At 51.0% G+C, this 16,697-nt stretch overlaps 1 protein-coding gene across 1 annotated transcript in view; it reads left to right on the forward strand.

Annotated features, from left to right (window-relative positions):
• ITFG1 (integrin alpha FG-GAP repeat containing 1) overlaps positions 1 to 12,699 on the forward strand; it is a 183,172-nt gene extending 170,473 nt beyond the window's left edge. Inside the window, exon 18 of the mRNA XM_078606544.1 lies at positions 10,097 to 12,699. Within this exon, the coding sequence (XP_078462670.1) occupies positions 10,097 to 10,156 (60 nt within the window). The 3' untranslated portion in view covers positions 10,157 to 12,699. The remainder of the gene's footprint in view (positions 1 to 10,096) is intronic.
• The last annotated feature ends 3,998 nt before the right edge of the window (positions 12,700 to 16,697 follow it).

Consider the following 16,697-nt stretch of genomic DNA (forward strand, 5'->3'; position numbering starts at 1 on the left):
GCAAAGCCTGCATATAGTCAATTACAATTACCGCAAACCAGGAGTCAAGGGATTCATTAAAATGCAATTATTAGCAACCAGGCCGGGCTCTTCACTCGTGCCTACATCACGCGTGAACGAACGCGCTTTCAATGTGAAACGCATTCGACGACGGTGGACGGTGATCACGACCACCACGTTAACCACGGCTGGCGCAAAGTTGTCTGCCAACATGTGGGTCGGCCCTTGCCGTTGGCATATGCAGAGGATTTAGTTTAACCACATTTCGATACACTGCAGCCGACCATTGAACTAAATCCCCGCTTGTTAGTTATGTTAATTAAACAGAAATTAGGCCCTTTTTGTCGTGTTTTTTATGTTTGATTCATTCCCGCCCAACGATGCCGCCAAGTTATAAACGTCTGCTCCGGACAGGTATTTACAGTGTCGGCAATTTGTATCCATTTTCCGTAACGGCCTGATCGTGCCTTTGTTTTGGAATGGAAATATGAATGTGAGACGGGCAACCTTTCTCATGTAACATAACAAAGTCATCATTACTGTCTAGGTTTTCGCGATCGTGCTCTATAGCTCGACGATGTGTTTTCGGGTTGTACCGCCGATTTGAGCGGCTCACTTTCTCGAAGTCACCGCTGGCCTCCGTCGGAGAGCTCGCCCTATCGGCGTCAAAAACTCGCAAACGCCAACAGCAATCGCGGGAGAATGTGCGCTGCTCATTTGAGTTCCTGAAGACGCTCCCAGGAACGTAGATGCGAAACGTCGGACATCGTGCCGACCGGCGTGCCGCGGTGCAGCCCGAAAACGCATCGGAGAGCCACGCTGAAAACGTGAATCCACAAATGACGATGTAAAAACTCATTGCCGAATAAATTGTCTTTTCCTTGAAGAGGAAAAAGTGTGCGAGCAAAACATGGTCACACACCCGGGTGCACATAAACAGAGTGCCTGCGCTCACTTGCCGATACACCTCGAACTAGATATCAACACTCGCTGCTTTCCTTACGTGCCTGTCAACCCAGCCGCAGTGATTGTGTGTCAAACTCGCTAATTGTCACATGCAAGGTGCTATATATGTGTATATATATACTCATTCAATGTTGCATCTCAACATAAAAAATGTAAAACACGTAGGCTTTCTATTATGGAGGTAAAATGCTGTTTGGGCTTTTTCCCCCCCATTCCTCCGTTTATTCGTTGACATTTTTCTCAAGTTTGTTTTGCACGTTCCATATTGCAGAGGCGTAATTGTCCCTGGGATCAGAGGGCGGGGGTAGACTTTTAAAGCAATCCAAGGATTCCTTATTTTGAATGGGCGGGCAGCTGTTTTGCGACAGGCTGGTGAAGAGTGGTGAGTGACTCTTGAGAAACCAATGAAAGTGCTTTTAAATAATCCACTCTTGCACGATGAGTACCATTCAACAGCGGGCTAGCAGTTTGGCACCAACGTTTTAAATCCATTTTCAGTTTCGATTTCTTTTTTTTTTAAATAATGGATTTCACGATTCATAATAGGTTTTCCCCTTTTTTCTGGCAACAAAACAGGTAGAATCTTGACTTAAAGTTTTCGTGACTGCAGGGTCTTTCGATAAAGCCACTATTTACGGGGCTTTAACAGAAAGACCCAAAGACTATAACAAAACACGTGTTAAGATGGTTGAACACCAAACTGAAACCTTTTACAAGGAATCATGTCTGCATTAACCACAATACTTGTGGTCAGAATGCTAACCAAAAACATACTCTGATAATATATGCATTGTCTTTGAAACTGATTTGTCCACACCAGAGACGGTTTTCTTTCGAGCCTAGTCTCAAACGGTGTTAGACCAGAGGACGCCAAAAGGTGCCAAAAGGTGCCAAAAAGCGTCCTCTGGTCTAACACCGTTTGAGACTAGGCTCGAAAGAAAACCGTCTCTGGTGTGGACAAATCAGTTTCAAAGACAATGCATATATTAGCAGAGTATGTTTTTGTTTTGCATTCTGACCACAAGTATTGTGGTTAATGCAGACATGATTCCTTGTAAAAGGTTTCAGTTTGGTGTTTTAACATCTTAAAACCGGTTTTGGTGCCATCAAATAAAGGGAAAAACCTATTCTTGTATTTTATCAAATCGGCAAAAATTGGCTCTCCCCCCTGCGCCTCACCAATCCAGGCCAACCTGAATGGTGAAGTATGGTCTGACGACGCCATAAGCAACTGGGGGGGGGGGGGGGGGGGTGCGGAGGCCACGCTGACCTGGATTTACTGTGATCTGTCTTCCGGTGAAGTTTTATTCCTTACTCCATTGCCACTGAATGGAGTCGCCGTTTTCGTCCGGCTGTTATCTCCGTTCCAGTTGAGCTCAATTACACTGTTGGGCGCTCACCTTTTACATTTGCACTTGCAGTTCCTGCGGATAAGATGTCGTTCCTGCTGAGCTGTGGCCACGAGAAAGGTTCATCTTTCCCAATTGGCCAGAGCAGTGCATCGGCGGACCCAGTGTCGTTGACAAATTTCCATGGAAAAACAACTGCAATTACTGAGATACAGTGTTGTATTTCATTGGGCTCCCAGAGGGGGTGCTTTCAAATAAAGCAATTGATTGATTCATTTAATATACGTGTGCAACTGGAAATTGCATCGGGACTTTTTGCAAATGAGTTGGGTACAATTCAATGACGGCATCATGTGTAATGATGATGGTGATGATGATGATGGTAACGACGTGCCACCAACGTTCTACCTCGGCACTTGTTCAGCAAATCGGCTCCCACGTTGATCAGCTTGACTGCGTTTCCAGGAGCTGTTAATCTGTCTCCTGGGTGGATTTTGGCTCGGGGTGAAATGGCACGAAGTAATATGTTCATCCACTCCTCTAAACAATCATGGTAAAACCTGGCCAAATTACAACCGCTCCCGACCAAGACCTTTCCCTTTTTTTTTACTCCATAGACTCTTGGCACGCAACAACTGCCTTACTGTTGATGACATAACGCGGATTGCCTGGCTTCTATTAAAGTGTGAAGGTTTCGTTCCACTGGGCAAAATTGTGTCCGCCCCACTACCAGTGGCGAACATTCCCGTGGGCTAGCATTTGCATGCAACGCTGAGCAAGCAAAGGGGAGCCTTGATTGAGGAAGCAATCGAAACCAGAAGCGCGGGGCATTGCAAACGACTTCACAGGCATGCGTTGAGATAATTTGACCAACCATCATCAGCCATGGTCAATCCGCAGCTGGATAAAGGTCTCCCCAGGCCATTGCTGTCCACCGTTGTCCCGCGATGTGACCAATCCATTTAGCTCCTGCACGTGACCTCTGTTTTCACCGCTCCGTCTCCTCGGTAGCCGTTTTATTTGCCTTGTTCCCTCCCTTTGGCTGTCACTCCGTAATTAGGCCCCGTCCGGCGACGTGCCCCGCCCAGGCCCACTTTATTTTTCTCGAGCGTTCATTTTGATGCCACGCCACTTGGAGAGGTGGCCGGCTACTACTATTGGCTGAGTCCTAGTCAGTTTTTCCTTTATCAGTACTGGACTTTGCAGCGAGCGAGCGAAATGCAGGCTGCTTGGGGCTTATTTTTGTTTTATATTATCCTAGGTATTTATTATTTTTAAATATTTTTTTAATATATTTTTTTTGCAAAAAACATTGTGGAGGCGGTATATTCTCCCGATTGCAGCTGCGCGCACCGGCCAATCCGCTCCGGGGCGAGACGTTGGGCAGATCGCGCGAGCGCTGCCGGGGGAGCCGCGATCGACAGCTCGTGCGGGGAGCGGCGCTCGCTGGCTCGTCGGTTGGCATCGATGACGTGTTGAGTTGGCAAAAGTTAAACAGAGGCCGGACGACGATCTATAATGTGAGGGGGGGGGGGGGAGGGGATTTGTCCAGGCGTTTGATAATTGAAACTGTGAATTTCCGAATGCAATAAAGCGCATGCACGAGTTTGCCTGAATGGGGTGAGTATTGACATTTCCTCTCCGACAAGCACAATTGTATTTTTGCCGCTCGGAAGGTAAAACATCGTTCAATAATGGGCCCGCCAGTGGTAATGATGACAGTGAGAGACAACTCTTTTCATTTCGTAGTGCTGTATTTCACATAGCTGAATATAAATATTGCGTGCGGTTATTATTATTTTTCATTATTTTTGTTCTTCAAATCACAAGGGGGACACAGTTGTGACGCGTTCTTGATGTGCGCCGAGTCTTGTGCCGAGTCTCGCGATGATGATGAGTACAGAGATTATATTGATGGTGGTGATGATGATGGTGGTGGTGGTGGTGATTGTAGCGGGGATGTCGGATGTGATGCTGTCGGGACGGTGGTAATTGTAATGACAATTTGACGCATTGTGACGTCACGGTATTTAAGAAAAAACATTTAAGTCTGTAAATGACGATAATCGCCCCAACGTAGCCGACAAAATCAGCGCAGGCCCGTGAAACATAGTTTCAACAGCAGCACGTAGTTCTTGTGCATGCAGTGCACGAAGCAGAATCGAAGGCTTTGAGTCGGTGACACTGATGATGAATGGTGGTAATGATACCAGTGCCGAATGAGTTGGTCTCGTTTGACGAGTAAATCAATGACCCCTTAGAACATTCATATTATGCACTTATTCCTTCATGCACTTTGTTCGGACTGAGATCACGGGTTCCGTCTAGTTCCACTCGTGAGCGCTGACCATCATGTCCACCCTCACGGTAGTGTAAGGAGAAAATGATTGAATGGGTATGAGTGCACAGACACGCACGAAAGACAAAGATCCCCCATATAGCCTTACCAGACTGTTGAGGCAAGTGCTGTTAGCGAGCACCTATGAAGGCCGGCACTGTGGCACACGAGGTGGTGGGTGGCCAGCACCACGCCCGGCCGCCTTTGTCTCCCAAGTTGAGATGTTGACACACCGCACCAGGTATTCACTTGAGGCTGAGTCGATCTAGGGGAGGCCCAGGACCGGTTCAGATAATCGTCACTGGTGTTGGCCGTAGCGCGCTAACCGCTACACCGCCACTCCCCACACACACACACTCTGTGAAGAAAGGTGGAGTAAATACATGTGTATAGGCTTCTACAACAAAGGAGAGAAGCATTAAAGATTGCCTCAAGGCTACAGGAGGAAAATAAAATATATAAGGTGTAGGTCATGTGAGATGTATCACAATATAGATTCAAATACTAACAATGCTACGGATGTAGGTCACATTGGAAATTCCATGGTTAAATACCATAATTAAACAACACAATGTGAACAATATGTGGACACAATTGCAGCGGGGAAATATATGGAAGCTTTTTCAGTTCATCTTTTACTCGAGGCAGTTTTTTTTTAAATTAATGACTGTGTTCATTTAATAAAAATCCGCTGTTATGAAGCATTCATCCTCTGAAGGTGAGGTGCAATGCTTTGTTATGGCGGAGAATTATTTGCAAGTTTTACATTTTTCGGCATAAATTCCCATCACACCTCCTATCCCCAAACTTGCACGGCGTGGCGGAGATTTGTGGCAGACAGCTCGCGCATGCTGCGTCGCCATGACCACTTCGTTTAGCATGGCTGGCTACGTTACGGCGCGAAAGAAATTCAACATATCGAAGCCAGGCTGACCTGATTCGTGAATCAGGCAAGAGTTCCCACGGCAACCTCACCAGACCAAGCGAGCTGTAACCGGGACGTGCGGCCTGCTTCTATCGCGGCCAATGAGCTTCCAGCTTTGAGGCGGGCCGCCCCTTGTGAAGGGTCGCGAGGTCACGGACGCGACGGGTCCCATCAATGGCTCGTCTCGCATAATTAGTCATCTTCGTGGTCGTCTTTAAACATACATATAAATATCACGAACAACAGATACTAGCTTGAAATAATGTGAGCTAACCCAATAACGCGTAATGCCCTGTTGTCTTATTTTAAAGCGGTGACTTTACACCTGTCACTGCCAGAGAGAGAAGGTTTTGGGGAGAGGTGGATCCTGGTCTGTTCCAGGCAGGCATTAACATGTGAATGGGCTTGAAGCGGACCAAGACCTCGATACGTTTCCACACACAGCACATTGTAGAAACAAGTCCTGGCCAGTGCTTGTTTGAATGTGGGGCGACCCTTGACTCCGTTAAAATAAATAACAATACAACACTTTTTTTCTTCTTGGTTCTTTCGGTAAAGTCACGTAGAAGGAAAGTAATAAAATAATAACAAAAAAACATTATTGTTTTATTTATTTTATTTTATTTTTTTCCTTCTACGTGACTTTACCGAAAGAACCAAGAAGATGAATCCCTGCAGTTACGAAAGCTTTAAATCGAAATACAACATTATTTGGTTCTTTCGGTTAAGTCACGTCTAAAGATAAAATAATGAATTAAATTAAATAATAGAATACGACGTTTCGATTGCAACACAAGCAATCATCATCAGGTATAATGAAATAGCGACATAAAATCTAACCAGAAAACTATAGACAGACATATTAGCAGACAGATATCACCAAGATACATAGCGAGAGCAACACAGGTAACAGAGAGGGGTGATCGTCTCTGTGGGGTGGCCTTAAATAGACAGAGGGGGGGCGGAGGCAGAGAGAGGGAGGGGGGTTAGAGAAAAAATGAGCATATCAATGAGTGGTCAACAGACGTGGTGCTGCAAGTACGATGACACGGCAAGCAAGCCTGAAAATCAGGAGAAAGACACACTAAAATTAAATAACTAATTTTCAGGCTTGCTTGCCGTGTCATCGTACTTGCAGCACCACGTCTGTTGACCACTTATTGATATGCTAATTTTTTCTCTAACCCCCCTCCCTCTCTCTGCCTCCGCCCCCCCCTCTGTCTATTTAAGGCCACCCCACAGAGACGATCACCCCTCTCTGTTACCTGTGTTGCTCTCTCTATGTATCTTGGTGATATCTGTCTGCTAATATGTCTGTCTATAGTTTTCTGGTTAGATTTTATGTCGCTATTTCATTATACCTGATGATGATTGCTTGTGTTGCAATCGAAACGTCGTATTCTATTATTTAATTTAATTTATTATTTTATCTTTAGAAGTGACTTAACCGAAAGAACCAAATAATAATTCCTGCAGTCACGAAAGTTCTAAAATTAAGAACGAAATACAACACTTGGCTGGGTATTATGCACTCTCCTTATTGGTCTTCAAGTCAAGGCCTCGCTATCCATTCACTCAATTTGCAACTTCAGGTTATGCATTGTTATATTGGCTGTTCTTGCGGGGTACCTAGAGAAGCACAGCCTAAAGGCTTCTCCACTGCTGTCTGTGATCATGACGAGCTCAAGACCAGAGTCACTCCAACAATAGATCTGTCTTTCCTGGAAGCCAGAACAGACCATTAAGTGTGGGCCTTACATCGTGCTTATAAGTGGGTGGGTGTCATCGCATGACCAAAGGCGTGAGAAGCATACTGGTTTAGGGTGACCTTAAACCGGGCGTGGTGAATGGGGAGCATTGGTTGCAATTACCCTCTGGACAGGTATCAATGTGTAACTGACTCGAGCTGCAAAGCTGCGTGTGGGTTGTTGAGAGGGGGCGTCCATCACGGGCGTCCCACCTGTCAAATCCAACAGTTAATAAATTCACTCTCGTGTGGCCGTGTTTTTTCTTCACAAAATCAGCCGGGTTTCGGCCGCGCACTGTGAATCCACGCGAGCCGAGAGGGAATGAGCACAACTCATTCCCATCATGGTCCAGTAGCGCTCCGCTCCGGGCCACGCGAACGCATCTATCCCAGGGGCTGCAGTGTCATCACAAACACTGTGGGGCCGTCGGGCGGCGAGGATGAGCGATACCCGGCTTGGTCGACCAGACAGACATCGTGTTCCAATGTCACCCCAGCCGCTCGCGCTCACCGAGCAATTAAACACACGGTGCTTAGTGCCCGACTTGAACAAGAAAAAAAACAAGCAAAACATTACGTGTTAGACTGATGAACCTCTGTGCAGTTGGCAGCTTGAAATTGCTCATTTGTGATCGTTATTATAATGGGGACATTTGTCTGATACTTTATTATGCAGCGCAGCATAACGCCCGCTCACTCTCTTTCTCTTACCGCTTTACCCTTCTCTCCAGTAATTGCAGGTAATTTTCAACGATATCAACTTGGACTAGGCGGCTTTCCCAATTGGCATTCCCCTGCGAGCAATGCCAACTATGTCTATAACATCCGCTTTGGCTCAGTCGATGAACAACATCTAGTCTCACTCTGGCTAACAGGACAATGAGTCCACGGCTTTGATTTGACCCGCTGGACTCTTGCACAGCTTCACGCTCACGAACGACAAATCCAAGCTCGAACACGTGAACTCATCGATCTTGGCAAACGCATATCTGGGCATGGGAAAAAAGTTCGGATGTTAGACACGCTTCGTGGGAAGACAGTAGAGTCGGACATTTGATGCGTGGATACGGTGGATTGCGTGCGCACCGACACGGTGTGGTGGTGGTGGCGGGTCCACAGTGAGCTGGCAGCGCACAAGCGAAGTCCCCTCCCCTGAACGTGTTAATTGTCATCATTAAAACAGTTGTGGCCTCGTGGTTCGGGGGAGAGAAAAATATATGTATACCCTCGGCAAATTTGACTCTCTCCGACATGAGACATTAAAATTATGCAGACTTTGGGAGTGCCCGATGCAATGATCGCATCAATGTGCTTAGATAAATGTAAGCTTGTGTGTGTGTGGTATATACCCAAATGTTAACTGATTGTTTGTGGAAGTTTGGTACGTAAGCGCCTTCCCACGCCAACTCGGCAGGGGGACTTTAACCTAAAACACATGCCTAGCAAAAAGGGCAATGTGTTCATTTTGTCATCTCCAAAATTGACTGTTACATTGGCACACAGTGACCTGTTGTTGCAAATGATGCCGCTGTATCTCTTCAGATGACATTTCGCATCCCGTACCTTTCTTTCGGCGAGGCCATAAAGCATTCACAGGAAGAAGTGCGGTTTGACCCAGCAAACCACTGCAAATTTGCACAACAGTAACTATCGCCTTGACCGATAGATTGTATAGATTTCAGAACCAAAATGTGGGTACCCACGTGTGTGCATGTTGGTGCGTGTGCTTGTCGGAAGCGGTGGCACAGTGGTTAGCGCACTACGCTACAAACCCGGCGACCCGCTCACGGCCAACACTTTCTGAACCGTTACGGGGCGTTCTCTAGGTCAACTCGGCCTCAAGTGGATATCTAGTGCGGTGTGTAAACATCAGCACTGGGGAGACAAAGGCGGCCGGGCGTGGTGCTGTGCCGGCCTTCATAGGTCCTCGCTAACAGCACTTGCCCCAACAGTCTGTTACAGGCTATATGGGGGATCTTTGTCATTGTCGTCTTGTGTAATTGCTGCTTGCGCGGTGGGGGGCCCCCATGAGGCTGCCGCTTTTAAGCTCAACTTTAATCCCGTAACTCGGAGCAGTTACGGGACTCGCCCCGCCGTTGTGATGAGGTCAACCTTCACAGCGACGGTGTCAGTGCTTCGATTGGGGACACTTACCTTTTGAAGAGAGGTCCCAGGCAATATAGCGTCACGTTTAAACGCGCGCAGTGCTGCCCAGCGCCCGCCATCTGGTCGTGAGAACGGCAGGGCGCTTACAAAGACGTCCGGGCCGCAACGACACCAAGCCGGCCACGTTCTGATGTTGACGCAGCCACACCAGGACCTTATTTATGGCCGAGGCGACCCGAGAGAGGCACGCGCCAGTTTCGTGTTACTATTTCCACTGGTGTCGTGCAATGCCGGGGACTCAAACCGAGTCTCTCCCGGTCTGTGGTGCATTGCACTCACCACTTTGCCACCACATTAGCACTGTTGGCTACGTACGGTGCAAAATAAGTTCTGCATACACACACTGTGTACACGTCGATGCGTGTGCGTGCACGCGTGCGTTGGTGATTGACAAATGACAACAGAGTAAATTGGAACATTAAAGTAGCATTGGGAGAAGGCTTTTTGCAGCATGTGAGTGGGGCGTGTGGATTTTGTGTGGTTATGTGACGATTATTTTGTTATCAGTGTACTTTGAGTGCATTGCCCTATTTGAGTCGTCTAAGTCAATATCAAACCACCACCTCCTAACCCCCCCGCCCCCCGCCCGTGTCTCTGTTTTGCAGAAAGCAGACGATAAGGAGAAACGGCTCGAGGCTCACCGATTCCACTTTGACGCCATGTAGACGCAGCGGCGACGAGCACACTCACCACGAACGCACTTCACGACACTCCCCACGCGTCGCACGTCCAGCCCCGTTCGCTGCTCGGTTTCAGGCTGGCTCAACCTAAGGGAGACCCAAAGCCAGGTCTAGACACCCCCCCCTAACAGCTGCACCGCCGCTCCCCACGTAACCCACACGAACGCACGCAATTAGTAGCGCGCACACGCACACACACACATTCATCACAACTGCACCCCTCGATTGTTGTTTTAATACGTTACAATTGGTGACAGGGCGGGGGGGGGTCCTATTCATTTTGTTTCCTCTTTAATCCCCGAACCTCATCAGCTCACCAAACGGCCTCTGCTCGAACCCCCCCCCCCCCCCCCAAGTGAGCGGGTGCCCCATGGGTGACCTCGACACTTCTCGATTGAGTGGACCGGTGGGGAGGGAGCGGAGGGGACGGGGGGTGCCGCGCTCCACGCTGACGCGCGACCAGAGGTCGCAACCGGGTACCCGATACCCGTACCCTACCCGGTACCCGTACCTTACCCGATACCCGTACCCTACCCGATACCCGGCTACCCGTACCCGGCCGGGTACGGGTAGGCCGTGAGTCACTGGCGAGTCACCGTTTGTCACTCATTTCCCAACGTCTTGTCTCTTCTCACAATTCAAGTTCCTAGAATCAACCCACCCGCGCCTGCAACATGGCTTCATCCCAGAGGTCGCAATCAGGTACCCGAACGGGTACCCGTTTGCGACCCTGGTGCGGCCGGGTACGGGTACGGGTAAGGAATCAAAACCCATTTGAGACCTCTGCGCGCGACCCGGCTCGGCGCGCCAAGCTGCCCGCTGCCCTCGGCACCGCGATCCGTCGCCGTCGCCGTGAATCTTGCGATGCACGTGACGCGACGGCCGAGCCCGCCGGCCGTCGCCTGCCCCCTTAACGCCGAGAGAGCATCGGAATGCGCTTGCATGGACCCACGAGCGTTATCGGGGCACCTTGATTCATCAAAGGTGAAGAATCCCCTCCCCGATATCGCCTTAACAGATTTTTTTGGGGCGAGTGCTCTTCGCGAGCACCTATGAAGTCCGGCACGTTACACGAGATGAGGCTGAGCCGATCTACGGGAGGTCCAGGACCGGTTCAGATAATCGTTACCGGTGGTGGCTGTGCCGCCGGGTTCGTAGCGCAGCGCGTTCGGCACCCACCGCGCCCATTCTTATATCGTACACGCAAACACACACGTATGCGACGTGCACACGCATGGGCTGATTCAATACTCGTTCAGTGTTCATTATAACGTGGGCTAGGGCTGTTGTGGGATCACGCATTTACTTATAAGATGGGTTCTTTAAACGGAATTATTTGAAGAAATGTCGACAGTTCCACAAATTAGGCACCTTCGCTGTTTGTGCAAATGCAGGGTGTAAGTTTCGAAGTTAATTATCAAGTTTTACTGAATAGGGATCATTGACGAACACAGGTCAATGGTTTGAAGCAGATGTGAAACTCAGCTTAAAAAGGTTAAATATAATTATCTCTGCATTGGACAGCATGGTATTTTATGAGCAATTACGAAAACATTTTGACAATTTATTTCCGTATATGCCCAAGTAAAAATCCACTTCACTTACTCGAATGGTGTGCCATTGCTTTGTGGCAGCAGTGGTAATAACACGGGAGCCTCAACGAAAACGTATCCTGAGTTCGATTCTCAGCTCGGGTGCCGTTCTGTGTGGAGTTTTGTCCGTCTACCCACCTGTTCTGCATCACTCCCTTCTGGCCTCTCCTCCAGTGTAACGCCTGTCCCATGCCAAATCGGTTTTGTTCAAGCATCCCAATGCCGAAAATTTCGACCTGCGCATTTCAGCGCTGTCCTCAATTGCAATTCCACGAAGCTGTGACTGCGCCCCCTACTGTGGCAGCCTGGCAGAACCTTCTTGAAGAAGTGTCCAGACTCGGTGAGGATTTCCTGGGTGAACGAGCATAAATACGTAACGCGAAGCAAATCTACTGTTTGAAATATACGCCCCGAATCGTGGAATATGGCAATGTATTGGCGAGAGAAAGGGATGTGTCTTCTTGGTTCTTTCGGTAAAGTCACCGAAAGAACCAAGAAGATGAATTCCTGCAGTCACGAAAGCTTTAAATAGAAAGGGATGTGTGGACTGGATGGCATTGCTTGATATTCATGAGTAAGGCAAGGCCATTGGAATCTATGGGGTTTCTTTTCTTGTGGGTACCATTAATCCCTTTGTGTTTGGAATGTACGCATGTTGTATATGTGCCGTGCTAAAAATCAGGATGCATCATTTATTTCAATCGCACATTTTTATTTTGTAAATACTGTACGGTAACTTAATGGTGTGGTGTACGTACAAGTGCCAGTAAATGTTGGTGACTGTAATTATTTCCGTCCGTCGTCTCTGTGTGTACAATTACAACAGCTGAGCATTGTAATTGTTGTTTCGCGACTACTGATGCATTGTTTGCAGTTTACATTCACTGTGTTCTCAATTTAATTGGCACTTTCACGGCTTCTGGGAGTGCGTTCAAACCGCGGGTGTTGACTCTTCTCTTGAGCGAGTGTGCGTTTTCTGCTCCAGAAAACAAAGCTGTGCCATGCCACTGGACCTACCACCCGGTCTACGTAACGAAAATCGACTTGTTATTTACATGTCCAGCTCACACAGACGTATCGGAACGCTGCTGAAGCTGCGCGTACTCGGACGAAAAGATGAAGAGAACATAATTGTCTAGGATCTCTCGTCCAAAGTCACAAACCCCCAAGTCGACGGACCCGTTCTCTCTCTCACTTTAGCCCGAGGCTGTGAGCCTCCGGCTGGGTGAAAAGGCGTGAGGCTGAGAGATGAAATCGAGGCGGCAGAGCCGAATGCTGGAGGGACCAAGGCCACGTGGATGAATGAGACTTTCCCCCCCCCCCCTCTGCAGCAGTTGCCGGTGCGATTTGGGATGACAGCACAGGGCTGCCTTGCTGCCAGAGGTCGCAAACGGGTTTTGATTCCTTACCCGTACCCGACCGCACCAGGATCGCAAATGGGTAGCCGTTCCCTACCCGTACCCTACCCGAAATGAGTGACAAACGGTTACTCACCAGTGACTCACGGCCTACCCGTACCCGGCCGCACCAAGGTATCGGGTAGGGTACGGGTACCCGGTTGCGACCTCTGCTTGCTGCTCACAAGTCGCTTGGCACCGCAGCGCTTTAATGAAGGGAAAGTCGCCCTCCCAGAGTGAATGGCGGGCAACCGAGGCTGCGTTCGTCCCACAGGGAGGGGGGGGTGGGGCAGCGATTTGTAGCCGGCACGCGGCACGGTCGCGCCGTGTACGCTGACGGCTGAGCACATCACTCGCCAATGCACCGGATTCTCGGGAGCTAAGCAGGTGTTGAGCCTGGAAAGTACTTGGATGGGTGGCCATCGTGCGTAAAACGCGGTTGTTATCGGCTGCTGGGTGGGAAGCAAAAGGGCAGTAGAGAGAGAACTCCATTGTAGTCCTTGTCCTGTGCTCACAAGTCTATGCGCCCACGCTGGTATAACCCGCACTGACCAGCGTGGTGAAGTATGGTCAAACGTCCCCCACGACTGACGCGGTGTTGGGGGGGGGGGGGGAGGCCTTCATCCAGCCGAGGATTGATCATGGCTCACGACGATGTCTGATTGTCGTCGTATTGACAGCAACTTGGCGCAGTGCGTAGCGATGCATAACCACACGGAGCTGTGGCACCGACGCCGCCGCCTCCTCTCTCCACCCGCCGCCTGCCCCCACCCCAGCCTAACCCTGCTGCTCCCTCCGCCATATCCCCCCCACTCCCCACCTACCTACACACTACACAGTATCCACAACCACTCGGGCAGCCTGCCGTGTTTGTATCCCCGCCGTCGCCGCCGCTGCGGCCGCTGCTGTGTGGGAGGCGCGAGGAGCGCGGTGTCGGACGAAGTTGAACGCGGCGCTAATAACGCGACTCGACAGACCCAGCGCGATCGACGTTCTCTGCTACGTGCGCGTGGTGTCGTCGGTGTGCGTGCCGGCGTGCGTGTGTGTGTGTGAGCGTGTGTGTGTGTGAGCGTGTGTGTGTGTGAGCGTGTGTGTGTGTGTGAGCGTGTGTGTGAGCGTGCCGGCGAGTGTGAGTGAGCGTGTGTGTGAGCGTGTGTGTGCGTGCCGGCGAGTGTGAGCGTGTGTGTGAGCGTGAACGTGCGTGTGTGTGTGTGAGCGTGCCGGCGTGTGTGAGTGTGTGAGCGCGTGGTGTCGTCGGTGTGCATGCCGGCGTGTGTGTGTGAGCGTGCGTGTGTGTGTGTGCGTGTGAGCGTGTGTGCGTGTGAGCGCGTGTGTGTGTGAGCGCGTGTGTGTGTGTGAGCGTGTGTGTGCGCGCGCGTGTGTGTGAGCGTGTGCGTGTGTGAGCGTGTGTGTGTGTGAGCGTGTGTGTGAGCGTGTGAGTGTGTGTGTGAGCGTGTGTGGGCGTGCGCGTGTGTGAGCGTGTGTGTGTGTGAGAGCGTGTGTGTGATCGTGCGTGTGTGTGTGAGCGTGTGTGTGTATGTGAGAGTGTGTGCGTGTGTGAGCGTGTGTGTGCGTGTGTGTGAGCGTGTGTATGTGAGCGTGTGTGTGCGTGTGTGTGAGCGTGTGTGTGTGTGAGCGTGTGTGTGTGTCTGAGCGTGTGTGTGCGTGTGTGTGAGCGTGTGTGTGAGCGTGTGTGTGTGTGAGCGTGTGTGTGTGTGATCGTGCGTGTGTGTGAGTGTGTGAGCGTGCGTGGGTGTATGTGAGAGCGTGTGTGTGTGTGCGTGTGCGTGAGCGTGTGTGTATGTGAGAGTGTGTGTGAGTGTGTGAGCGTGTGTGTGAGCGTGTGTATGTGTGTGTGAGCGTGTGTGTGAGTGTGTGTGTGTGAGCGTGTGTATGTGTGTGTGAGCGCGTGTGTACGTGTGTGTGAGTATGTGCGTGTGTGTGTGTACGTGTGAGCGTGTCGCCAGATGCGCGTGGTCGTGCAGAGAGCGCAGCGGGTGACACGAGCCGACTCGCTTCGAGACAAGGGGACCGACGCGCCTGGATTCCAGGGCGCACTTTCGCACCCGGCGTTTTCCGGAACGCGGCAGCTCTCTCAGGCTTGGCTAGGAAGTAGGGAATTACCCGCGTAAGGCGACGGCCACTTTAAAGAGAGTATAATACATCCAACGTGGACAGCACAGAGAGCGAGCGAGCGAGCTAGCGGAGCGAGATATATGTGGCGCGGTCCATTACGGCGTCCCGGGACCCTTCCCGACAGTCGGGGGTGCTAAGATGAAGCGCGCGGCGTCTCGCGGCGTCGTCTCGTCGCGCTAGGAGGCTCCGCGCGGTCTTCTCATCGGCGTCACCGCCTCGCCGGTGTGGCGGGGGTCGCCGCTGCGCTCCAACGCTGCGTCGCGCTCCGCACACGCGGCTGCGTGCAACGTGAGTGGCGGGGGTGGTCTGTGCCTGCCCGCTTCGCCAAATCCCCCCCCCCTCCTCCCCACCCCACCATACCCCCCTCCCCTCCCCCCCGCTCAATGAATTTGCCGTCATTGGATAGTTTGGAGGAGGTGGCGGCGCTTTTGGTGGTGGTGGTGGGAGACGGGGAAAGAGCGCATCACACACAGCGCGCGTGGATGCCGTGCACTCGCGCGCTCGCCGCACGATCCAGCGCACGACGTTACATCCACACTGCCGCCTCCACCACGCGTTGGACTCGCGATCATCAGCGGCAGCAGCAGCAGCAGCGGCGGCAATATCATCAGCGGCATCGTGCAGCGTGCGACGCGCAAAGATGCGCTTCGCGATTGCGTGCGTAAGGAGCTGAAGACCGTTTCTCATCTCGTGGCTCGTTCTTTGTGCTTGACATGCAAACGAATCGACGGCCGGAACCTTGACTGGTCATTAGCATCGACATCCTAACGATGATTTAAGCTGAAACTAATTCAAATGATTTCGACGAAATCAATGAAGATGATGACGATGCTGCTGCTGCTGATCGAGAAGATGTGCTGAAGCAACGGTGTGCGTCGTTGATGGATATGTCGACGTTCGCCGGAGAATCTTTCTGCCATCGATCTTCCTGACCGAGTTGAACGCGGGGTTAGTTCTACTGCCGCTGGGACTGCTGCTGGGACTGCTGCTGCTACTGCTGCTGCTACTGCTGGTACTGCTGCTGCTGCTGGTACTTGCTGTCACTGCTGCTGGAACTGCTGCTGCCACTGCTGCTGGGACTGCTGCTGCTACTGCTGCTGCTACTGCTGGTACTGCTGCTGCTGGTACTTGCTGTCACTGCTGCTGCTACTGCTGCTGGTACTGCTGCTGCTGGTACTTGCTGTCACTGCTGCTGGGACTTGCTGTCACTGCTGCTGGGACTGCTGCTGCTACTGCTGCTGGTACTTGCTGTCACTGCTGCTGGTACTAGCGCTGGAACTGCTGTTGGGACTGCCGCTGGCACTGCTGCTGCTGTCACTTCTGCTGGTACTGCTGCTGGCGCTGCTGCTGGTACTGCTGCTGCTACTGCTGCTGGTACTGCTGCTGCTGCCACTGCTGCTG

The sequence above is a fragment of the Lampetra planeri genome, chromosome 26, assembly GCF_965212315.1.
Source record: "Lampetra planeri chromosome 26, kcLamPlan1.2.h2, whole genome shotgun sequence".
Lineage (NCBI taxonomy): Eukaryota > Metazoa > Chordata > Hyperoartia > Petromyzontiformes > Petromyzontidae > Lampetra > Lampetra planeri.